Genomic DNA, 26,795 nt, shown 5'->3' on the forward strand with positions numbered 1-26,795 from the left:
GTCTGAGTTGGGGATTTAAAGTCTTAGACTAGGGATTATAAAACTTAGAATAAATATTTTAAAGGTTGGAGGAGTTAGTTAAAAAGTAAATGTAAGCCTTGAAAAAGATTAATGAAGGCTAAAATAGGATTTTAAGTCTTAAAACGAATGTTTTAGGACTTGAAATTGATAGGTAAAAGTAATTTGTATTCTATAATTTTTGACTTTAAGTAATTACAATTCAATGTATTTACATTAGAAACATTAGAATAAGTAATTACAATTCAATGTATGTTTCAGGTGGGATGATTCATCGACAAAACTCCGAACATTCGTAAGTCAAAGCTTGGAGGCTATGATAAAATATATATATATATATATATATATATATATATATATATATATATATATATATATACACACACACACAGTCGATCCAAATACACAAAAGCGAAACGCGAACGCTCACAAACACAAACGCAAATGCTAACGCTAAAGCTTATATTTACGGTACTTCTAGTGGTGTCCAATCCAATCTTAGAACTTATAAAACGTTAAACTAGTTCAAATCCATGTTTGAGTTGCGTGCAAACAACCTACGTCTTCCCCCAACATAATGAACTTTGCCACTACTTTCTCGAATATAACCATTTCAAAAACATACTATAGTGACAGAAAATGATGCCATTTTCTACATTAATACAAACAAAATCAACATCATCATCAACTTCATGCCCATACAAGTACATTATATTCATATGATTATAATCTTTTTTGGTCTACAAATTAATAAACTCCATAAAGTATCTAAGTTCATACATATATAATGCACATAAAATCCAAATAATAAATCAATTAATAAGTTCATAAATGATATTTCTAATACCAACATCAACATTTCTAATAATATATAATGAAAGGTGAATTCAACTAATTCAATAAGCTCATCAACAATAACACTTCAAAAAACAACATAAGCTATGAAAACAATTAAAAATTACCTTGAATAGTTACGGATGATTAAGAAAAGTCTTAATTTAAGAACTAGTAACCTACATTTGAGAAAATAACCAAATTTCATTAAAACCCTCAAAAACTATATATACTAAAAAAAACGCAAACAATTTTACCTTTGAGCAAGCTAGAGTATTCCAGACTAATTTTGAAGTGCCAAATTGAAGGAGGAATGCAAGAATTGATGGATTGAATCTATGGTTTTAGAGGGAGAATGTTGAGTAATAAAGTAGGGTTTTGAGAATTGGAAAAAATGGAAAAATAGAAAGCTGATCTGCATATTTGTGGAGTATGCTGTTCGTAGTTAGTAACTGCGAACGGGTCAAAACAAGTCAAATAGCTGTTCGCAGTTACTAACTGCGAACAACTATTTGACCTGTAACTGCGAACAACCACAAACCTCAGAATTGAAAATTTCACGCTTATTTTTGGAATAAATTTAAAATTTATACTATTTTGTTCATTTTTGGTAAATTATATTATAAATTTCAAATTATCACCAAAGTAGCTATATCCAAGCACACTCCTTGGTTGCTTTTTTGTCTCTATACTGCAAATCTCGCACAATCTCCTTATCTCCTTAAGCCTTAAACCCTTCTTCCTCTCCTCTCCTTCCTCCCTTCTTCTTCACCTTCTCCAAAAATGGCTGCAACAATAAACTCTTCATTGAATACCCTTTCAATGTCACATACTTGCTTCACTTCTTCCCTTCAAACCCCCTCAATTTTGAACCCTAATTCACTTTGTTTTTCAATTCCATTAAAACCCATTAAACTCAATCTTTCCCTTTCGATTTCCTCATCTTTCTCTAATCTAAAACCAAAACTATCATCGAAAATTATCACCCATGTTGCTCAAACCTCTGACTGGGAACAAGAAGGTTCAAATGCAGTTCTTGAAGAACATTCTGACGAAGATGGGGTCAATTATGGTACTGAATCTCAAGAACAAGAAGGCGAAGTAGAAGGAAGTGAAGGGTTTACTGTACCTCCTGAAGAGGCTAAATTGTTCGTGGGTAATTTGCCTTATGATGTAGATAGTGAGAGATTGGCTCAGCTTTTTGATGGGGCTGGTGTTGTTGAGATTGCTGAGGTATCAAATTGTTTTTAATTTAATTATGATTTTTGGTTTTTTAATTTATTAATTTTCATGGGATTTTTTCATAAAGCTGGAAACTTTCTTCTACTAATTTTTTGGCAGGTTATTTACAACAGGGAGACTGATAGGAGTAGAGGGTTTGGGTTTATTACCATGAATACTGTTGAAGAAGCTGAAAAGGCTGTGGAAATGATGAATGGATATGTAAGTTTGCTTCACTTTCATTTTGATGTATGGACTTGTTTGTTGTTAATATTGTTGTTTCTGTTTACATATTTGTAATAAGTATTGCTATGTTTAGTTTTGATGAATGGTGCTATATTGTAGATGTTTTAGTATAAAAAAAGTGATAACCAATGGATTGCTAATTGATATGGGTTGAATGGAGGATTTGCCACTTGCTAAAGACATTTTCCGCCATTGCCGAATCTTTGATGATGAATTCTTAGTTCAGTTTAGTTTTGTGTATTGCCGCCTATTTTGTTGTCATGTAGCTGAAATTTTGTGATTAATATGCTATGATTCTGCAACATTTTAATGTGTGCATAACTTATAGATGACATAGTTACTTTAGAGTTTAAAAAATTAATGTATTTAAGGCCGTGTTAACATACTACAGTTGCCTTCTATTCTTCATCAAAGTGAAGGAGAAACTCTTGCTAATGTATGGTACCTAAAAACTGAAGCAAGGGTGGCCTTGTTTACCCTCTGTAAACAGTATTAGTGCTGCCATTGGGATGTCTGTTGCGATATCTTTTTTATGTTTCAGTTGCAGTGGGGTATTTTCGGTTATTAAATGACTCGTAAGGATACATTGTTGGCAATTTTACAGCTGTTGAGCTGTAGTGCTAGTGAAGGGATGTCTGAGGATGTGTTGATGTTTAAATCATGTCTACTAGCCGTAGTTAATTGAATGGCAGAGATGAAGAGTAAGATGGGGGAAAGGTATGGATGGGAGGGGTAGACTGCAGAGAAGTGGGCTTTAAATTTTCATGTAAACATTTTGAATTAACAAAGGATTTAGGATATTTGCAATAACATTGCATTATCCCAATGTCACTAAGTGGCTTTTGTTCATTGTACACAACCTTACCTTTCTAATAATATTGTTTTTGATTGACCTTTGAATATAAATATCTTTAATGATGACATGGAGAAGTATACATGATTTAGTTTATTAAAAAGATACTTCCATTTTTCTCCCATATCCTGTTCATATCCATTTAAAGGAAAATGTATGTGGCTATCTGCCACTCTCCCTTCCCTTCTCTGATTAAACCGTTTTATCTAAATACATTGTTACTTAATGCGTTAATCTCCCTCAAATTGTGACCCAAAACATGTGATTCATTGTAGCAGGAGCGGCACTCTCGTTACATAATTAACATTAATAATTATACTTAAGATAAATAATGCGGAAGTGTAAAACGCCGAACTGCTAAAAACCATTTGAAATAAAAAAAATGTTCAAAACATAAGTAAAAATATATCTTACAACTGAGAAAATATAAAATAAGGTTTACTTAAATACGATAAAAAAAACATAAGTACAATATAGTCATCAAGTAAAATCATTGAAGCTAAGTCCTCGATAGAATAATTAAAGTTGCGGCCTGGATCGAAACCTGAGCTAATTTTTTTTCCTGCAAAATACTGTCATCCATAATACGGATGACAGCCGATTAAATCGGTCAGCGATAAAGCCGAGTACAATTTTCTCAATAAGCTTATGATGCGATAGTTAAATCATGCTTACAAAATAATCATCAAGCACAATATAGAAGGTTATTACTCATTATTGACCTTTACTAAGCCATTAAGTTACATTCTCAATACTTGCAGAAGTTCATTACTGCTACTAAATACTTGGTAACCTTAATGCTTATTTAATCAAGTTCAATTAAGCCTCATAGCTTTACCATCATAGCACATCACAAGATCACAACAATAATGACAACTGATATATGTAAGGGTCTGGTTAGGTGAGGACCGTAGTCCTAATTCCTAACTGTGGTGGGAGTCGTCACTCCTCTCAATACTGTTATGCTCGAGACTTCACAGGATGGGTTTTTCTCGGACCCCCTGTCTGACACTGCATTTTACGTGCCGGCTAACACGGACGCCGGGATTTTACATGCCGGTCCATGGTTCGACGTTACCTTACTATCAGAGTCATACAATCAATATCATGCAATATCAAACAAGACTCTAAACCGAAATAGTTTACATTCTTATAAGTCAAACTTCCACTAGTCAAATTTTTGACAATTCTACCCTTTTAGTAGAAACAAATTACTAGTATCTAATAAATTAATATTTAATTAAATAACAAATTTTCGTAGCTATACTAAGATTCCTGAGGCTAAACTAAGTCATTATTGTGTCATAAATAATCATAACAGTCAAGGGTAATATTTCTAAGTACTTAATAACATATTTTATCAAATAACCAGTAAAATAGTAAAACGGATCTATCATCACTATAAAAATAACATAATCCGACAAATTATTAAGGGTCCAAAATCTATATGAAATGAGTTTTCAAGAAAAACAATGCTAAGCATTTTAACAAATTTGTTTGACTATTTTACCGATAAACCGATTAATAATTCTTTATAATTACTTGAGTCCAACAAAAAAAATATCAAAACACCAAGATGATATGAAATCATTTTAAACACATAAGTTTATTTAACTAGTAAAATTCATATATATCTATATTATCATATTAATCAAAAATTTCCATATATATGACTTTTTTTTTTTGAGTGTCCCAAAAGTATTATTGTTTTGACGAAAATATCACTAAACTGGATATAACTTTAATATTACCATATAAAGTTTAAATGACTAAAATAAAATCATGTTGATCATGCTTTTATATTATCGAGTAACCATAAATAAATATCACATAACGAGAGAGTTAAGAAAATGTGTACCATTTTCCTCCGAAGGTGGTGCTAAACCAAGTAAGAGAATAATAATAGAAAAATAAGAACTTAAGGAAATAAGTTCCAAAAGAAAGTCTTCAAGGTTCCAAGCTTCAAAGAAGTAGATCTTCAATTACCCAAAAGAAAAAGATATCCAAGCTCCAAAAGATAATACTTGACTTTTTAAAAGTTGATGATTATCGGCTTAAGAAGTGATAAGATCAAGCTCCATCTTCATTTGATTCTTCAACAAATAAAAAGGGTATAAAGTTAGTAAGATGTTAATGAAGTGAAGATATAAGAAAGAATGGTAGAAAGATTTGATGATGGGGGTGTAAGTGATCTCATGGCTAAGGAGGGGTATTTATAATGGGTTTTGGGCAACTTTTTAGTTCATAAGATTGTATGAAAAAGAAGGTTAACTTGTGTAAGTGATTTAGAGTGTGTAAGTGAATGTGTAAGAGTTGGAGTGTGCAAGTGGATGTGTAAGAATTTGGAGTGTAGAAGAAGGTTAACTTGTGTAAGGAAATGGTGATAGCTTGTGTAAGTGATGAACATTATGGATTGATGTAGAAAGGATTTTGATTCATCAAATTTTTGTTCTAGTTTATGCTAGTGAAATGTTTTAGATTAATGGGAAAGTATGATTAAGGTTTGATTATGAAAATATGAAAGTTTACTTAGAAAATTTTAGTTAAAACTATACTTAAAGTTAATAAAAAAATATAGTTAATTTTTAGGTATAAAATAATTAAATCAAAGTTTTAAAGTTAAAATGATAAGTAGTAAAGTTAGTTTAAGGAAACGAAATTGAAACGTAACGTTTTAATAAAACCGTAAATATAATATTAAAATTTTACTTTTTGTAGTATAAAATAATAAAATAATATTTTAGTGCTTATAAAGAAATTTAAGAATATAAATATATTTTTAAGTTTAATATTTGGAAGAAATTACAAAAATCGGAATAAGGTTTAGAATTAAAGGTGATTTGAATTAGATAACCAAAGGATTAGGAATTCGAAAAGAAATTTCGGAAGAAGATTAAGATTAAGAAATTTGAGCCTGTTACAACTCTTTCCCCCTTTAGATAGTTTCGTCCCGAAACTAGGACTTACCAAAAAGGTTAGGATAACGCTCTCTCATGTCGACTTCTTTTTCCCAAGTCGCCTCTTCAACCCCGTGGTTTGACCACAAAACCTTGACCAATGGAATCCTCGAATTTCTCAACTCTTTTACTCGGGTATCTAAGATCCTGATTGGTCGTTCCTCATACACCAAAGACTCTTCAATCAAAAGCGGCTCGTGAGCTAGAACATGAGACGGATCATGAACATACTTCCTCAACTGTGAAACATGGAACACATTATGAACTTTTGCTAAACTTGGAGGTAAAGCCAACTCATAAGAAACTTCCCCGACTCTCCTTAGGATCTCAAAAGGTCCAATAAATTTTGGACTCAACTTTCCTCGAACTCCAAAACGCTGGACACCTCTTGTAGGTGAAACCTTTAGGAAAACCTTGTCGCCAACCTCAAATTGCAACATCTTTCGACGATTATCAGCATAACTCTTTTGTCGGCTCTGTGCTGCTCTCATGTTCTGTTGAACAATCTTCAACGCATCAATGGATTCCTGAATCACATCTGGACCTTCGGGAATGGTCCTATCCATCAAATCCCAACACAAAGGTACTCGACACTTCCTTCCATAAAGAGCTTCATACGGTGCCATCCTAATACTAGATTGGAAACTGTTGTTGTAGGCGAACTCCACCATCGGTAATTTATCTTCCCAAGAACCCTCAAAGTCCAACACACAACATCTCAAAAGATCCTCTAAAGTCTGAATAGTTCTCTCAGTCTGACCATCAGTCGCAGGATGAAAAGCAGTACTCAAGCACAACTTACTCCCAAAAGCTTCCTGCAACTTTTCCCAAAACCTCGATAAAAACTTCGGATCCCTATCAGAAACAATAGTCCTCGGAACACCATGAAGTCTGACAATCTCTCGGACATAGGCATCTGCTAATTGCTTAGCCCCCCAAGTATTCTTCATTGGCACAAATCTAGCGACCTTGGTCAATCTATCAACAATGACCCAAATAACATCATTCCCTCGCTGGGTCCTTGGCAGCCCTACCACAAAGTCCATAGAAATCGAGTCCCACTTCCAATCTGGGACAGGCAACGGTTGAAGCAACCCTGAACTCTTTTGTCTCTCGAACTTTACCCTCTGGCAGACTAGGCACTTAGACACAAAATCAGAGACATCTTTCCTTAGACCTTTCCACCAAAATATCTCTCTTATCTCCTCAATCATCTTATCTCGACCTGGATGCAAATGAAATAAACTTTGATGACCTTCCTTCAAAATCTCAATCTTCAATTCAAATTGATTTGGAACACACAATCTACCGTTCATCCTCAACTCTCCTCTTTCTCCTAACTCAAAAGCATCAGTCTCATTTTTCTCAACTCTATGGATCAACTCAACAATCTCTGGATCCTCAAGTTGTGCCTCAATTATACGATCAAACAAAGTGGGTTGTATAGTCATTGCTCCCAAATACTGACCAACCTCGTGTCGACTACAAATCTCTAATCTCAAACTCTGCATCTCACGATACAACTCCCATGGTACAGACATAATGGCATTCACAGACACTCTCGGTCTCCTACTTAAGGCATCAGCTACCTTATTCGCTTTTCCAGGGTGGTACACAATTTCAAGATCATAATCCTTAATAACCTCAAGCCACCGCCTTTGGCGCATGTTCAATTCTTTTTGGTTGAAGACATACCTCAAATTTTGATGATCAGTGTAGATCTTACACGGTAACCCATACAAATAATGTCTCCACAACTTCAAAGCAAAGATCACTGCAGCAAGTTCAATGTCATGCACGGGGTAATTCACCTCATGTGGCCTTAACTGCCTCGATGCATAAGCTATGACCTTTCCTTCTTGCATAAGTACACAACCTAAACCTTCGAATGAAGCATCACAATAGACCTCGAATGGCTTGCTACAATCAGGCATTGCTAAAACAGGGGCAGTAGTAAGTCTTTTCTTTAATTCCTCGAAAGCAATTGTGTGCCTCTCATTCCACTGAAATCGTATCCCTTTCTTCAACAGCTTAAACATGGGACGAGCAACCTTAGAAAAGTTTTCAACATATTTCCTATAGTACCCAGCTAATCCCAAAAAGCTCCGAACTTCAGTCACATTTCTAGGAATCGGCCAGTCCGTTATTGCTTTAATCTTCTCAGGATCTACAGAAATTCCACCCTTAGACACCATATGACCTAGAAAAGAAATTTCCTCAAGCCAAAACTCACACTTACTAAACTTCCCATACAATTTCTCCTTTCTCAAAAGCTCCAGAATCATTCTCAAGTGTTCTTCATGTTCTTCCCTACTCCTTGAATATACCAAAATATCATCGATAAAAACAACCACGAATTTATCCAAATAAGGACGAAGATACCTCTGCATCAAATCCATAAAAGCTGCAGGTGCATTTGTTAACCCAAATGGCATCACCAAAAACTCATAATGTCCATATCGGGTCCGAAATGCTGTTTTAGAAACATCCTCCTTAGCTATCCTCAATTGATGATATCCAGACCTTAAATCAATCTTCGAGAACACCTGAGCGCCTCTTAGCTGATCAAACAAATCATCTATCCTGGGCAAAGGGTAACGATTCTTAATGGTGATCTTATTAATCTCCCTATAATCAATACACAATCTCATCGTTCCATCCTTCTTCTTCACAAACAGAACAGGGGCTCCCCAGGGTGACACACTAGGTCGGATAAAACCTTTCTCCAATAACTCATCTAATTGCTTTTTCAATTCGGCTAACTCAGCTGGAGCAAAACGGTACGGAGTCCTAGAGATAGGGGTAGCATCAGGAATTAGATCTATATGAAAGTCAACCTCTCTCCTTGGAGGTAAACCAGGTAGATCCTCAGGGAAAACATCAGGGTAATCACAAACAATTGGGGTTTCCTCAAGACTTAACTTGATTTTCTCCTCACTACTAGCAATAAAACACAAATATCCCTTATCTCCATGTTTAATCATCTCAATGGCTTGAACTGCAGAAATGGTCTGAATGGGAAACACAGAATTCTTCCTAATCAAACATTCTCCACCTGGAGCCTTAACCCGAACGATCTTCTCTTTACACAAAATCTCCGCATGATGACGTCCCAACCAGTCCATCCCCAAAATAATATCATATGTACCCAACTCAAACACTATTAAATCGGCAGGTAGATGGTTGTCCGAAATCTTAAGTGGGAAATTAGGAAAGATACGGTCACACAGGAATGGTGAACCGTCAGGTAATAGAATTTGGAGATTAAATTTTTGAGGTTCAAGAGAGATAGAGGATTTATGAAGGAAAGAAGAAGAGATAAAAGATCGGTCAGCTCCTGAATCAAAAAGAATATGAGCCAAAGAGTCTCCTACAACAAAGTGACCAGAAATGACCTTACCCTCAAACGCCTGATGAAGATTGTCTACATGGTTGCTAATAGCGTGCAAACCGGCAGTCCTCCTAGCTGTAATACTCTGAACATTTCCCGAAGAACTAGGAGCTCCATAATTACCAGTACTACTAGCTCCCAACTGGATCCCTTCTCGGCAGTTAGTGGAAACATGACCCTCCTTTTTGCATTTGAAGCAGATGATCTTCCCAGTGCATGAACGACCTCGGTGATCCTTACCACATAAGCGACACTTCCAAACTGTGACTCTTGTTGAAGTGGTTGGTTGGAACGGCTTGCGATCCCAATTGGTCGGCTTCTTGTTCCTGTTGTTGTTGCCTCCACTAAATTTTCTTTTGTTGGCGTTGTCCTCTTTTTCAAGGATCCTCTCATACTCAAGCGCTCGGTCGTAGAGATCTCGGAAGTCAGAATACTTCCCGATCCCCTTTTGGATCTTAAGATTAAGACCCTCAAAGAAGCGGGATGCACGAACACTTTCTTTGCTTACGATGTTAGAAGCAAATCGAGATAGCTCATTGAACTTACAACTGTACTCAATCACGGTCATAAGACCCTGACGAAGATGTAAGAACTCATTCTCCTTTTTCCGTTGGAGTGATGGCGGATAGAATTGTTGACGAAGAGTTATAAGGAAATCATCCCAAAAGGTATCAGTCATAGTGGCCTTGACAGAACGCCACCATAACTCTGCTGGACCAGATAGGTAGAAGGAAGCCAGCTTTACTTTTAGGTGCGCTGGACAGTTAATGACCTCTAAAAGTTTCTCCATCTCTGCGAGCCAATTCTCAAAGCGAACCGGATCAGCTTCTCCGTCGTATTGCGGCGGACGATGATATGCCATATTCTTAAAGTATTTCCCGTCGTCATTGGCCTCTTGAGCCTGATTCTCCATGAGGGTGATCAGTCGCTCATTTGTCCTTTCCATCCGAGCTAGTTGTGCTTCTAGCTCTCGAACTCTAGCTTCGTGATCAGATGAAGTTACGCCATTTCTTACCTAAAATATTTTTTTAAACATGTGACTAACTTTCACATTAACTTAATTAATCTAGCACGTAATTTTACACATAGTCACATAAGCACATAGAAAACAAATAGAATTTTTAGGAAGACTTGTTTTGAAAATCATTTGAAATACTTTTCTTTTTTTCCACTTTTTTTTTTTTTTTTTTTTTAATTTTAATTTTTTTTTTTTTTAGTCAGCTATCGAGTCACATGGAACTAAAATTCCAAGATTCGAGTAACTTTAGCTCTGATACCACGTGTAGCAGGAGCGGCACTCTCGTTACATAATTAACATTAATAATTATACTTAAGATAAATAATGCGGAAGTGTAAAACGCCGAACTGCTAAAAACCATTTGAAATAAAAAAAATGTTCAAAACATAAGTAAAAATATATCTTACAACTGAGAAAATATAAAATAAGGTTTACTTAAATACGATAAAAAAAACATAAGTACAATATAGTCATCAAGTAAAATCATTGAAGCTAAGTCCTCGATAGAATAATTAAAGTTGCGGCCTGGATCGAAACCTGAGCTAATTTTTTTTCCTGCAAAATACTGTCATCCATAATACGGATGACAGCCGATTAAATCGGTCAGCGATAAAGCCGAGTACAATTTTCTCAATAAGCTTATGATGCGATAGTTAAATCATGCTTACAAAATAATCATCAAGCACAATATAGAAGGTTATTACTCATTATTGACCTTTACTAAGCCATTAAGTTACATTCTCAATACTTGCAGAAGTTCATTACTGCTACTAAATACTTGGTAACCTTAATGCTTATTTAATCAAGTTCAATTAAGCCTCATAGCTTTACCATCATAGCACATCACAAGATCACAACAATAATGACAACTGATATATGTAAGGGTCTGGTTAGGTGAGGACCGTAGTCCTAATTCCTAACTGTGGTGGGAGTCGTCACTCCTCTCAATACTGTTATGCTCGAGACTTCACAGGATGGGTTTTTCTCGGACCCCCTGTCTGACACTGCATTTTACGTGCCGGCTAACACGGACGCCGGGATTTTACATGCCGGTCCATGGTTCGACGTTACCTTACTATCAGAGTCATACAATCAATATCATGCAATATCAAACAAGACTCTAAACCGAAATAGTTTACATTCTTATAAGTCAAACTTCCACTAGTCAAATTTTTGACAATTCTACCCTTTTAGTAGAAACAAATTACTAGTATCTAATAAATTAATATTTAATTAAATAACAAATTTTCGTAGCTATACTAAGATTCCTGAGGCTAAACTAAGTCATTATTGTGTCATAAATAATCATAACAGTCAAGGGTAATATTTCTAAGTACTTAATAACATATTTTATCAAATAACCAGTAAAATAGTAAAACGGATCTATCATCACTATAAAAATAACATAATCCGACAAATTATTAAGGGTCCAAAATCTATATGAAATGAGTTTTCAAGAAAAACAATGCTAAGCATTTTAACAAATTTGTTTGACTATTTTACCGATAAACCGATTAATAATTCTTTATAATTACTTGAGTCCAACAAAAAAAATATCAAAACACCAAGATGATATGAAATCATTTTAAACACATAAGTTTATTTAACTAGTAAAATTCATATATATCTATATTATCATATTAATCAAAAATTTCCATATATATGACTTTTTTTTTTTGAGTGTCCCAAAAGTATTATTGTTTTGACGAAAATATCACTAAACTGGATATAACTTTAATATTACCATATAAAGTTTAAATGACTAAAATAAAATCATGTTGATCATGCTTTTATATTATCGAGTAACCATAAATAAATATCACATAACGAGAGAGTTAAGAAAATGTGTACCATTTTCCTCCGAAGGTGGTGCTAAACCAAGTAAGAGAATAATAATAGAAAAATAAGAACTTAAGGAAATAAGTTCCAAAAGAAAGTCTTCAAGGTTCCAAGCTTCAAAGAAGTAGATCTTCAATTACCCAAAAGAAAAAGATATCCAAGCTCCAAAAGATAATACTTGACTTTTTAAAAGTTGATGATTATCGGCTTAAGAAGTGATAAGATCAAGCTCCATCTTCATTTGATTCTTCAACAAATAAAAAGGGTATAAAGTTAGTAAGATGTTAATGAAGTGAAGATATAAGAAAGAATGGTAGAAAGATTTGATGATGGGGGTGTAAGTGATCTCATGGCTAAGGAGGGGTATTTATAATGGGTTTTGGGCAAATTTTTAGTTCATAAGATTGTATGAAAAAGAAGGTTAACTTGTGTAAGTGATTTAGAGTGTGTAAGTGAATGTGTAAGAGTTGGAGTGTGCAAGTGGATGTGTAAGAATTTGGAGTGTAGAAGAAGGTTAACTTGTGTAAGGAAATGGTGATAGCTTGTGTAAGTGATGAACATTATGGATTGATGTAGAAAGGATTTTGATTCATCAAATTTTTGTTCTAGTTTATGCTAGTGAAATGTTTTAGATTAATGGGAAAGTATGATTAAGGTTTGATTATGAAAATATGAAAGTTTACTTAGAAAATTTTAGTTAAAACTATACTTAAAGTTAATAAAAAAATATAGTTAATTTTTAGGTATAAAATAATTAAATCAAAGTTTTAAAGTTAAAATGATAAGTAGTAAAGTTAGTTTAAGGAAACGAAATTGAAACGTAACGTTTTAATAAAACCGTAAATATAATATTAAAATTTTACTTTTTGTAGTATAAAATAATAAAATAATATTTTAGTGCTTATAAAGAAATTTAAGAATATAAATATATTTTTAAGTTTAATATTTGGAAGAAATTACAAAAATCGGAATAAGGTTTAGAATTAAAGGTGATTTGAATTAGATAACCAAAGGATTAGGAATTCGAAAAGAAATTTCGGAAGAAGATTAAGATTAAGAAATTTGAGCCTGTTACATTCATAGTCATAGTCAACAACCCAGTATCCCGCACAAGTCAGGGTCCTAGAGAAGGAGACTTGCGGACATCATACCCAAAACTTGTGATTGATAATGGCAAATGTTACTCTTCTGGCTCAATTCAACAATAGTGGGTGGCATATTGTCGACTTGTACCCAATCCTATTTCGTGACTCATGTAAAAGGAACTTTGTTGATTGTGTAGCTATCATCATCACTTTTGAAGCTTTGCTTAATTCTATGAATCTGTAAAATATTGAAACAGAGTGGTGTTTGACATCGTATTTGTTTATATTTAGTTACAAGTCATTTGAGGCTCTCTAAATGAGTTAACATATATGCGGTGTATCACTCATTTTTGGAACAGGAATTGAATGGAAGGTCCTTAACAGTAAACAAGGCTGCCCCAAGGGGCTCACGTCCAGAGAGACCTCCTCGAGAGTTTGCTCCTTCTTTCAGAGTCTATGTCGGTAACCTTCCATGGGATTTGGACAATGCTCGCCTTGAGGAAGTATTCAGTGAATTTGGGAAGGTTCTAAGTGCCAGAGTAGTTTTTGACAGGGAGACCGGCCGTTCACGTGGATTTGGCTTTGTCGCTATGGCTTCTGAGTCAGAGATGAACGATGCCATTGCTGCTCTTGATGGACAGGTAACACAAAGTGTATAACATACAAACACCTATTTCCCTCTTCACTCCTTTAGCTATATTGTTAATAAAAATATGCCTAGTACGTTGTGAGAACTATGTTACTGGAACTCGGGTACTGATATTGGATACCGTTACGTGTTCAAGCCTCGGATACGTCTAAATATTCAATTTTGCCAAGTGTCTAAGTGCCATACCAATGTCCGAGTATCAATGATCGGAACCCGAGTATATTATTTGAGTTATGTTATGTATTATGTACTGCTTTTAATATATTAAAACTAACCAAGTAATCATGGAATATCACAGACCTTGGATGGAAGAGCTATCAGGGTAAATGTTGCCGAAGAAAGACCAAGACGCTCTTTCTGATTCGCTCCATGACCGCAACTCTGCTGTTTGATAGTATTAGTTTCTCTCTTTTTGCCCCCTACTCTTTTGGTTGAGACTATTTATCTGCTCATAATTTTACAGCAGCAAATCCAAAAACTGCTGTAATTTTAGTGAATGCAATGACTGAAATTATGGTAACACAAAATCATTTGATAATTTTAATGTACGGAATTTTGTTTTTCCTTATGGTGTTTGCTCCAAGGTTGGAGTAACGGTAAATAGGGCCATTCTGAGAACGCAGTGTTTCCTTATGGTGATAGATCCTGTATGTTCTCATCCTACTCTTATGGAGCGACTATTTCTTATTCAGGGAAAGTGTTTGATCTCGAACCTTAACGCATTTTATATCCATTGTTCGGAATCCTGTATTTTGACTATAACTAAACTCCATCTTGTACGTGTAGTTGAAGAACGTCAACTACAAGTAACTATTGGATTAGGGGAAATAAATAAGAAAAATCCCCGTCTCTAGGATACATTCGGAGAATATCACTTACCGGGCCATTTTGCTACATGTTAATGTTACTTTCATCGAAAGAAGTCTGAACGATCGCTCAGCTTTATTTGCGAGTCGCGACTCTTGTTGAGGCCCCAATGACCCATATCTACATATACTAATGTTAGCCCAAGAAGAGTTTTTCGCACTGAGCTTTATGTTTAAGCTTATAATACGAATAACGAATTATCAAATCGCTAATTTCTATTTTTTTGATTGTGATGATCGTACGACTCTTTATATCAGTATTTTCGTCTGCATAAGGCCAAAGTAAGGAGTGCCTTCAGGTAAAACATCTAAAGAAACAATACACCTTTCAACCAGCTCATGGTTTTACAGTTCGATACAATTCAAAACCACTGTAAATATTTACAAACGGCGAGGGAAAAGTACACGCTACTACGAGTCTACGATTAGTGGATGATGACACATAACAAGCGGATGACAAATAGATAATAGATTTACATGAACCGTAACAGACATGAAATAAAGGCAGCTCAATCAACCCTGTAACTGCTCCTCTCGGCTGGTTAGAGGGACGTATCTCACGGATGTTTCGGTTCTCACATTGAGTTTTCCATCGTGTTGTTTGTCCACCACCTTCAAATCCTGAAAGTAGGTTCCCACCGGAATCACCAATCTTCCTCCAGGTTTTAGTTGCTCTATCAATGCTTCCGGAATCTCTGGTGCTGCAGCCCCCACATGGATCGCATCATAAGGTGCAGCCTCAGGGTATCCTAGCCTTCCATCTAGGATTCGTAACCACACCCCATGTCACACAAGGAACTTATTTGGACGAAATATTTCGGAAAGAGTACAGGTTAGAGATCTTACCACCGACATGAACAGACAAGGATCCTTCTTCCAACAAAGGAGCAGCAGCACTTTTTTTTATATTTTCGATTGACCAAGTGACCAATTCAGGAATGTGCTCTATTCCAACTGCACGACCTTGTGATCCAACCATCACCGCGAAACATGCAGTCAAATACCCCGTGCCTGCAAGCAAAGGCGTCAATCTCCAACAAGGTCAGCTCGCCAATAATACGACTAGTCTGTTTTGACCTGATAATGTAGTATTCGATTCAGTTGAATGCAAAGCTTGAATTCACTTTCCCCTAGAACTTAATGTACCCTCGCAACACAATCATGAACGAACTTGAAGGAGGCCAAAGATAAGGTTTGTCTCATTCAATCTTATAAAATAATGTTAGAACGGAAAAGAGTTTAGAGCATAGCTTTGTTTGAAAATTATATTGAGGGGTGTTTGGCACAGGAAATAGAATTGTGAGATTTTAATAAAAGACTTTTAAGATGAGACTTCATAAAAAAAAGGTCTTATCCTTTGTTTGTCCTTTATTTGTTATGTTAGAAACTTGGAAGAAAGACAAAAAAACAAAAGTCCTAACTGAAATACCACCGTCCCTAAGACTTTTTTCTTGAAGACTTTCTTATTTTTTAATCTCATTCTCTATTCTCATTACAAATAAAGACTTAGACTTTTTTTAAGACAAATTCTCATTCCCTTCATGAATTCCCATGTGCCAAACAACCCATAATCTAACGTTCTCCCGCCTAATAGAAAGGACACCCCTTGAAGACTTGCTACGGGTAGTTACTAATAAGGACACCCCCTGATTTCCTATAGTTTCAAGAGATATGAGCAACGGGGACAATGTAAACAAGCTTTTAGGGACCGAGAGACATGAACCCTCACGATTTTTAACGGGATCCTTTCTTTATCAGTGTCCGAATAAACGATTATATTTGTTAAGTGCTAAAACGCTCACAAGATCTTACAAAGTGCAGTCCTAGAACAGAAGTGCATATTTGAGGGTAATGTTTTTTTGACGACTTGTCGCAAGTAAAATAACCACAGCAAAGACCGTCTACTGAACGAATAGACTCCATCGGAAAGTTATTGAAGAAAGTCACCTGAACCAATATCTAGTGCGTGCATGCCAGGCTGCAGATGATCCTTTAATAGTTCAAGACACATAGCATGCATATGAGGAGCTGATATGGTTGCGTTATGGCCAATCGGCATGGGGCTATCCACATAAGCTGGGGTTCCAGAAGGTACAAACAAACCCCTGTCAATGGTTTCCATCACTTCTGTAACCTTGTCGGATTGAAAAACTCCGTAACGTTGCAACTGTTCCACCATAGCTCTGTTCTTGTTTTTGCCACCTCCAGTTCCAAAAAAGTATTTCTGCAAGAGAGTAAAATGAATGATTTAGAGCTTCAATCAATTCAAACATTCAACGACTCGTAATGTATTGATTATAAGCCATTGTTTGAAGGTTGTACTTGTACAAGTAGTAATACTAGTGCTACCTATTAATCATCAGGACAAAATGTGTAGCTTAAATACAACAAATTCTCTTTGTAAGGATGACCTACTACACCATTTCTCATATTAAACTTGATAATGGCTACATTATGCCATTAAATCAACTCAACCAAATGCTTACGTTAGGTGGTTGAGGCCCTAAAATATAATATTATATATTTTAACACGCCTCCTCACACGAGAGGCTTTTGAATTAAAAGTGTGGATAAAGCACAATTCCTTGTCATTCCTTGCCCTAAATATCCCACTGAGGGGTAATTGAGATTCAAACCCATGGTCTTTTGTCATTTAGGCTCTGATACTATGTCAAGGAACTAACTAAACCAAAAAGTCGAGCGGTGGTTGAAGCCCAAGATATGTTATATACCTTAAAAGCTACCCAAACTCGTATATCAATGTTTGAATTGGATTCATATCCATGTGTCTAACTCGGCTATTTCTTGCATAAATCCCATCATTTTGAACCAAATTGAAGTGTCTAAGTGTACTACCCATGTCGGATTGTCAAGGATCCGACACGGAAACTTGAGCTAAAATAAGTGTTCGAATAACAAAGCATCAAGGTGTCATATCCAATGAAGTGTTGAGGCATTAAGGTTCAAAACTACTAGATCACTACTATAACATAAGCAAACAGCTATACCTCCTCATCATTTTCAAAACCCCAATTCAACATATTTAAACTCAGGGCATCCATAGATAATACTATTAAACAAATTAGTTGTCAAGGGTTAATTTAACATGTTTCTGCAAAAATCAATAAAGAAAGAAAAATGTGGACATTTCATACCAAATAACAAAAATTGACACATTCATATCATGAGACAATCAAGAAACAAAGAACCCAGATTACCATTAACACGCTAGAAACCAAAATAAGTATGATCAGAGCAAACCTCTTTATCTGTCATACAACCCAACAAATTGATTTGGAAAAACAAAAGGAAAAACCCATAATAACCCAATAAAAATATCAATAATATTAAGCAATATATTGAGTAAAACTGTTAGAAAATGAGAAATAAAGAACCTCCATGCGAGACAAGAAAAAGTTTCCCGTTGAGAGAGAAGAGTCGATAAAAGAGAGAGTGCGCAGGTTAGCAGTGGGGACACGTGGAAGCGAAGTGTAGCAGGAGGAGATAGGTGGAGAGATGAGAGTGAGGTGCTTAAAAGGGGTATGATAGCGGGAACCATAAGCTAAGATAGAAGAGGATGTTAATGGCATTTCTACTTCTCTTTCTCTTTTTTAATTCATGGGGAATTTTCTAGCATCTTCATTTTATTCTTCCTTTTACTGGATTTTTCAGCATATTATCCATTTGCAAAAGGGCATTATTATTTATTCCACTTTTTTCATTTTATTGTCACCCTTATTTTAATGAAATAATGAAAATATTCCTAGATTTAATATTTGTTTAACACACTTCAATCTCACATAATAATTATCACTTTAAAAACATTAAATCAAAAGTTTAAACGTAATCCCGAATATTTTTTTCGCGACTCTATATATATTGAATTTCCAGTAGCGCCCCTGCATAATATACGAACTCAAACTTTTTTTTAATTTTTTAATTTTTTATTTTTTTTATAATTTACATTATTATTATTTAAATTATTTAAATTATTTTTTATTTATTATTTAATTTATATTATTATTATGTAAATTATTTTATAATTTGTATTATTATTATTATTTAATATGCGTTGTAGTAAATTATTTTATTTTGTAGTTTATATTATTATTATTATTTAAATTATTTAAATAGTTTTGTATTTATTTTTTAATTTATATTATTCTTACTTAAATTATTTTATAGTTTATATTATTATTAATTAAATTTTTAAAAAATTATTTTATTTTTTAATTTCAATAATTTATAATTTATATTATTATTATTATTATTATTATTATTATTATTATTATTATTATTATTATTATTATTATTATTATTATTATAGTTATTATTATTTTCTTATTATTATTATTATTATTATTATTATTATTATTATTATTATTATTATTATTATTATTATTATTATTATTATTTTCTTATTATTTTATATTATTTTGTATTTTATTATAAATAGAATTATTTTATTTTATATATATTTTAATTTGGTTGAAATTATAATTATTAAAGTAAATTATTATTTTTATTTAATATTGAATATTTTTATTATTAATGTTTGTTTGTATAATGTTTTATTAACCTAATCTATGGTTTATTTCATATTTTAAATTTGCAGGACTTTGAAAACTTAGGGGACAATGTAGATTACTCTGGTAGATTTGTTACGGATAGAAAATTTGATTCCATAGATGAATTAAGTAGTTGGGCCAATGAGATAGCAATAGAAATTGGTTTTCAATTTACACTTGCTTCTTATAAACGAAAAGGACGTTCTAGAGTTAGTTTGTATTTAAGATGTCATCGTTATGGTAATATTAGGGGTCATTTGCATAACCTAGATAATGCTACCCGACCTGGTTCTAAAAGTAGAACATCTCGGTGTAAATTTTTGATTGTAGGAAGTAGTCGTAAAGCAGGAGAAAAACCTTGAACATTGAGGATGTGTCCTGGGGAAAAAGGAAGACATAACCACCCGTTCTTAGTGCACAGAGATAGTCATGTAAGGGCAAATAGGTTGAATATAGATATTTGGCAGCACATACAAGAGTTTAGTGCAACCGGCATGCAACCTGCGTTTAATATGACCTCAATTAGACAACACTTCTCTGGTTTTTTTGCTAGTATGAATCAAATTTACAATGTTAGACAATCAATTAGGATAAAAAAGATTGAGGATAGGACTCCCCTTCAACACCGTCTTTATATGGCCATAGAGCATAATTACGTGGTTTGGACAGACTTGGATAGTGAAGGGGAATTGAGCAGATTATTAGTTGCAAATCCTACAACCATCTAGATGATACGTACGTGGCCGTATGTTGTGTTAATAGATACAAAGTACAAAACAAATAAACAAAAGTGGCCCCTGTGTGACGTAATCGAAATGACGCCAACCAATCACAATTTCTTGGTTGCGTTTTGTTTGATGCGAGAAGAGGTAGTTGTGTCATATTCGTGGGTGATGCAGGGATTGAGAGATATTTTTGGCACAGTTCATACTCTTAGCGTCATTGTAAGTGATCGAGACGAAGGTTTATCTGCAGCTATTCGTGATGTCTTCCTAGGTAAAAAGGTTTTGTTGATTAATTATTGTCGTTCTATTTATTGAATGTATCTTAATTACGTTCAATGTTCTTTTTAATGTAGATGTGTGACATTTGTAATGCATATGGCATATTGCCAATGACGTAGAGAACATGGTGGACAAATTGTGGCGGGAAAAGAAATCAAGAAGGGCAGATATTCAGGAAAAGTAGATGGAACCCCTTGGTTAATAATTCTACACTCGCCGAATTTGAAGACAGATGGGAATCGATTATGACTACCTGGTCGGTTAGGAATAGAAAGGTCGTTCGATATTTGGCTGGAACATGGATTCCACTTAAAGAGAAATTTGTGCGTGCATGGATGAATGACTGTTTACACATGGGCAACCAGACTACCAGCAAAGTTGAAAGCCAACACTTGTCTTTCAAGTACTATCTTGGTAGCGGTAATAGCTCATTTGATACCCTATTGAAAAGGGCACACGCACAGATAAAAAATTAGCAATCCAGGATCCGGTAAGCGCTACAGGAATCCATGAATTCTATTTCAAGGTCTTTGCGACATAATTTCTTTAGACCTTTATATCGCCATATATTTATATTTGCCATGGAACAGTTGCGGCTTGAACATAACCGTATGTTAGATTTGTGTGATTATGTATTTGACAAATGCGGTTGTGCACTTCAAAGCCCCAATGGATTGCCTTGTGCTTGTTATTTTTTATCTGTCGCTCAGGTCACAAGGTTGTTTGTATTTGGATGACATTCATCTATTCTGGAGAACTTTGACGTACACAGGGGTAGGAGCTGACACCAACAAAGGACTACGGCACGCAAACGCTGACGACAAAGAGTTCTTTCAATCATTGGTCGATGAAGTCTTAAAAGCCGATCCCGCAGTTGTACGACGCTTGTCTCAGGTAATTGAAGATGAATTACACCCTGATGGAGCCGATACATCTGAGCCTTATACAAGTCCACCGAGAAAGGGAAGACCAACGACAAGCAAAACCCTTAAGAGAAATAAAAGCGCATTTGAATATAGTAGATCATCTTCTCGGGGTCGAGGGTCTAGATCTTCATCCCGCGGGAGATTTAGTGGTAGATCTAGTGGTCGAGAAACGCAATCCTCAGTTGGAATTAAGTTTAGTTTCAACTTATCCGGTACGTGACTTTTTTTTCCGTTATTCAAATTAGTTTATTACAGCTGAATCTAACTAACCTTATTTTTAATAATTGCAGATGGTCCAACAGGTCGTGATTTTTCACTGTTTCTATGACCCAATCACAACCCGTACATTCTCCCTCCTTACTTGTTTGATTGAATTGATGTTATAGGTGATGGTAACTGTAGATTTAGAGCTATTTCCATCACAGAGTTAGAGGCGCGGAGGCATGGCCTCTTTTAAGACGTGCAATATGTATGGAAATGAAAATGAAGAGAGAGCAATACCTACGTGTGTATCTATCGGTAGAGACGTTAGATAATGCTATATTTAGTATTGGTTCACATAGCAATGGACCTGCACTATTTATTCACTGGTTGGAAGCACCAATGGCATTGTACTCTGCAGCAACGTTTCTTAATATTGACATTGCTTATTATGGTTCTGCTGACGGTAATCTAAACTACAGCTGTTTAATTCTTCCGTTAAGGAAAGCAACGGGTGTGCATAGTGTAAATAAAGTTATACATATATGTTGGGTGAATAGAAATCATTATATTCAATTATTAATAAATGATGATTCATCTCCACTCCCGCCAGTCAAGCGATCATGAAGGGAAGCAGTTGACAATTCTTTTAGACATTTAGAAACACATTTTCGTAGCAGGATTTTGCTTTGGAGTAGACTATACGGGCCACAACCACTAAAAGGTAATAACACCGCTGAAGATGTTGTCAATTTACATAGTCCATAGTGTAATTATTGTGTACATCAATATTTAGTTTAACTATATATGTAGATGGAATTCAATATACGCAGATAGAATTCAATATGTATAGAATTGAATATGTAAATCAAAAATGTAAAAAGCATTGATGTAAATTAATAAAAGCAATATGTATAGAAGTTTAGAAATAACACAGTACTCCAACAATTAGTTTTAAATTACAAAAACAAATAGTCTATGAAGGGCCTTTTCCCTTAAAAACTTGTCATTTGGCAAATAAATCTCTAATATTATCAATATATAGATCAACAGCATATCTTTCCCGGGGGCTCATATCCACGACAGATGGCAATCTCTGCAATGGAGCGACTCGACTCGGCCATTCATTTGCAAACTATAATAAAAAAAAGGTGTCAACAAGATAATAAACAACATTTAAATAAGACAAAGACATAAAAGAAAACAAATAAATTGAAACACTAACGTATTCAACTCTGCTATCAGCTGAACCAAAATCGGCACTCGGTCCTTCGTCGGGGAGGAGATATGGGTGCGAGGACACTCTGAACCAGTCAATGTAACTAGGATTAGCCTTTGATGGAATAGATCCTTGACGAAGGGCCTGATCACCAACGCGGGCACAATAGGGGAACCTACTCCATGCCTCCGTGTAAATAGGCGAAGAAGCAAAGGTCACGGAATAGGTACCCTGCGCCGGTCGTAGAGTGTGGGTAGGTCTCATAGGAGGGGGGAATAGCTTGCACAAAACCCAGTTGTCGCACTGTCCTCTCAGAAAAATACACCTCGACGATATCAAAACAAGTGATACCTCCGATATAGGCAGTGCGTGGGTGCTCATTTAACAAAGCCCTGGGAGAAGTAATGTATGGAGTCCATTCCACCTGCATACAAGTGAAATTAGCATAAACAAAATAATCTAAAATTAAAATAAAATGTATAACAAAGTATGATATGATGTACAATACCCGAGTTTTCGTCAGGGAGTCCAATATACTCCTACAGTCTCTCAGCCAGCTTAGCTCACGACCTGGCTGGGGCGTAGACCACATCTCCGCCCTAGTCTTATTAGGAACATCTGCTTGACGAGGATGGGGGCGAAAGGCCGAAAAGTACTCGTAAATCCATGTCTGCACTAATGTGAGACAACCAGCAATAGTCTTGCAACCAGCCCTAGACGCCATTCCCAGTTGCCGATACAAGTACACCAGCGTCACTGCACCCCAAGCGATCTTATCCTGATCAGCATTGACGATTAGTATCGGGTGAGGTCGCATGCTAGTTCTGGTCTTATCCGCCAGCAGTGTAGAGCCGACAATAGCCATGTAATAGGTTGTACACTACGTCTCATAGCCTGGGACCGATGGCACATGTGCATAAATTCACCAACGTTGATGCAACCGCTGGTGAATATCCCTTTCCTTCGTAGCTCCGACATGGGCTCCCCAAAAAGACCAGCAAGCGTGAGCTTCCGCTCACCGTCAGCAAGTTCACCCGGCAGTGAACCTTCAATACCAATGCCTAATAAGCGTTGCACGTCGTGCAACATAATCATCATCTCACCCCAGGACATGTGAAAGGTGTTCGTATCCGGCTGCCACCTCTCCACGAAGGCCGATATCAAAGCACTATCAATGTGCTGGTGCATAATGTATGGTAGTCGGTTGAGGGGAGTGGCAGGTAAAACATCGTAAAGCGCATCAAACATATCCCGCAGTCCGATGATCGCCTCCAACGGCTTCTTTCTACTACAGCACTCCAAAATCGGAGGTGTACACTCAGAGCCCTCAAAAATAACTTTAATTATGTGCCCCCATAGCTGGGTATCACACGCGTATCAGTGGGGCCCTCGGGCTGGGGCGATGTGATGAACCAGTCCGTTCTAGCGGACTGTGAGCGCCTGTTAATAATAATTATTTATTAACATACATAATTTTTTAACATAAACAACAATTATTATTAACAACAACAATATTAAACTAATCATGATCAACAAATATAATTTAATAACAAAAATATTAATAATAATTATTATTATTGTAATTAATTTTCTAAAATAATAATAATAATAATAATAATAATAATAATTAATAATAATAATAATAATATTTTAAAAAAAAATTAAAGGCGGAGTCGTGTGCGACTTGGCCGCGGGTCAATTGCACAAAACCCGCGACTCCCCCTTTAATTTTTTTTTAAAAAATATTATTTAATTAAATTCGATTAAATATTACCTCGATTTATTGTTTGTGTTTTGAATTCCTTAACTTTCGCTCCATAAATTTTATGTTGTAATTTAGTGTTTTAAGAGTGATAAAAGTGTTATTTAGTGAGGTTGGAGTATATATAAGAAATTTTAAATCAAGGGGAAAAATCGTCAATTATTTAAATAGGGGTGGCGATAAAATGAAAAGGGCGGCGATTGTGTTTGCAAAATTGTTAAAAGTTTCATTTGTGTTGTTAGATCATGATTGTTTGTCTCAAGTTTCACGAAAAATGAAATAAAATAAAAAAAAATTAAAAACTTTTTTTAAAATAAGCTTTGAGAAAATTAATTTCAAAATAAATGTAGGTCGGGGTTTGTTTGCTGTTACTAACATCGAACAAGAGAAATATAATTTACCACGACTTTGCTCGTTGTTACTAACAACGACGGCGAACAAGACAACAACAAATAAGACAATGTCATAATGTTTAAGGGACAAGAAACCAAATAGTTTATTCGTTGTCATCAACAACGCTTTTATTTTTTTGTTCATTAAAACTTTATGACATTGTCTTCCTTTTGTTCATTGCGAATAAGTTCGTGGTAAATTTGTTTCTCTTGTTCGTTGTTAGTAACAACGAACAAACCTAAACTTAGGCTCAGACATGAAGACGTTTATTTTGTGAATTAAAATTTTTCAAGCTTATTTTGAGAATTAAAAAAAAAAATTTATTTCATTCAAATTTTCAAGTTTCACACTATATTTAGCCCAAATCCACTTCCCTTGCTATTTCTAGTCCATTTGACTACTCCTACCTCCTATAGGGGAAGCATTCAATTCTATCACAGGCTAATTTTATATCAGGCCTAACCCTGTCTAGAAATTGAACGTCGTCCAACATAGTGTAATGCATCGATTAGCCATGAGCCGTGATGGTTCAAGCTTGTGCCTCTCATAATAATGGCCAAGCCACGACTCATCACTGTTCGTGCTTTTACCCCTCGTGTGTAGACCAGCCTCTGCACATATCCACTTGTAATCACGTATAAATTGAGATTTACATCGATACAACGACAATAACAGGTGTCATAGGATAACGTCCCGTCTTTCAGCTTGCTCACTCAACAATTCAACGTGGTTCTAACATCGACTTGACACATCTTGAGATTGGCATATTTGCATCGACTTGTTGATAAATAAATGTTTTTAACAACAACCAATACTTTAATCAGACTCATTTTTATCATATCTAACTTATTCTAAATTTCAACATTCATAGACATAATTTGCTTATAGACCAAATCATTGATGGTTTGGAGGATAACCAATCCTTAAAACTACTCCTATTCAAGATGATAAATAATATCAATAATTGTTAAGTTGTAGAAATCATGTTTTACTTTGAGTTTTGCCTTAATATTGTTATGCAAATAGCAAAAATGTGAGCGAGATCACAAATTAGTGATAAATAATTGGTCAGTATTTAATAATGTAAAAGAAAAAAGGCACAAAGATTTATGTGGTTCACTATTAGTATAAAAATTATATCCACTAACCCCAAAATAGTTTTCACTATACATTAGATAATAAAGGAATGATGGCTTATTGAATGACAAGAGAATCAAAAAGAACGTATATATTACCAACAAAAAAATTAATAGAACAATTTTACTAATTATATTGCAGGCTCTCGGCTTGTCTTTTGGAAGAAGAGATGGAGCGTCTCACCACGAGAGAAGAACAGAAGATTTCTTGATAAAACATTGAATTAAAGGTTTAGATGAAATGTAAGAGTTTAGCGGTTTGGTGAAGAACAAATGACAAAGAAAGTACTAAAAACAGAGCACAATTACAATAGACAACAAATACAAGATTAAATAAAGATTACTTTCATTAATATATTCAACAATACATCAATGAAAAGCCTCACAACTTTTGAGAACACTCTCAAAGAAAAGATTGACCCTTTAATGTCAATCTCTTACAAACAATCTAATACAACGAAGAAAGAACTCTCTTGTCTAACCCTAGTTGTTTCTATGTATTAGGCTCTCCACCATCATCTAAGTATGTTCTAAGACCCTTATATGTAGTCTAAGACATATTAGAAACCCAAGTACCAAAGGGCTTGAAGCCCAACCAATTCCACAACA

The 26,795-nt window shown here is 35.0% G+C and overlaps 2 protein-coding genes across 2 annotated transcripts; one reads left to right on the forward strand and one right to left on the reverse strand.

The window, feature by feature from the left end:
* The first annotated feature begins 1,515 nt into the window (after positions 1-1,515).
* Positions 1,516-14,744, forward strand: LOC130827862 (28 kDa ribonucleoprotein, chloroplastic-like). Its single transcript, XM_057693737.1, has 4 exons — positions 1,516-2,085; positions 2,194-2,295; positions 13,822-14,103; positions 14,410-14,744. The coding sequence occupies exons 1-4, from the start codon at positions 1,636-1,638 to the stop codon at positions 14,470-14,472; spliced, it is 897 nt and encodes a 298-aa protein (XP_057549720.1). The 5' UTR covers positions 1,516-1,635; the 3' UTR covers positions 14,473-14,744.
* A 555-nt stretch (positions 14,745-15,299) lies between these two features.
* On the reverse strand, positions 15,300-18,627 carry LOC130827863 (protein-L-isoaspartate O-methyltransferase-like). Its single transcript, XM_057693738.1, has 4 exons — positions 18,373-18,627; positions 16,925-17,201; positions 15,824-15,988; positions 15,300-15,738 (listed from the first exon to the last, which is right to left on the reverse strand). The coding sequence occupies exons 1-4, from the start codon at positions 18,565-18,567 to the stop codon at positions 15,491-15,493; spliced, it is 885 nt and encodes a 294-aa protein (XP_057549721.1). The 5' UTR covers positions 18,568-18,627; the 3' UTR covers positions 15,300-15,490.
* Positions 18,628-26,795: the final 8,168 nt, after the last annotated feature.

The sequence above is a fragment of the Amaranthus tricolor genome, chromosome 11, assembly GCF_026212465.1.
Source record: "Amaranthus tricolor cultivar Red isolate AtriRed21 chromosome 11, ASM2621246v1, whole genome shotgun sequence".
NCBI classification, from domain to species: domain Eukaryota; kingdom Viridiplantae; phylum Streptophyta; class Magnoliopsida; order Caryophyllales; family Amaranthaceae; genus Amaranthus; species Amaranthus tricolor.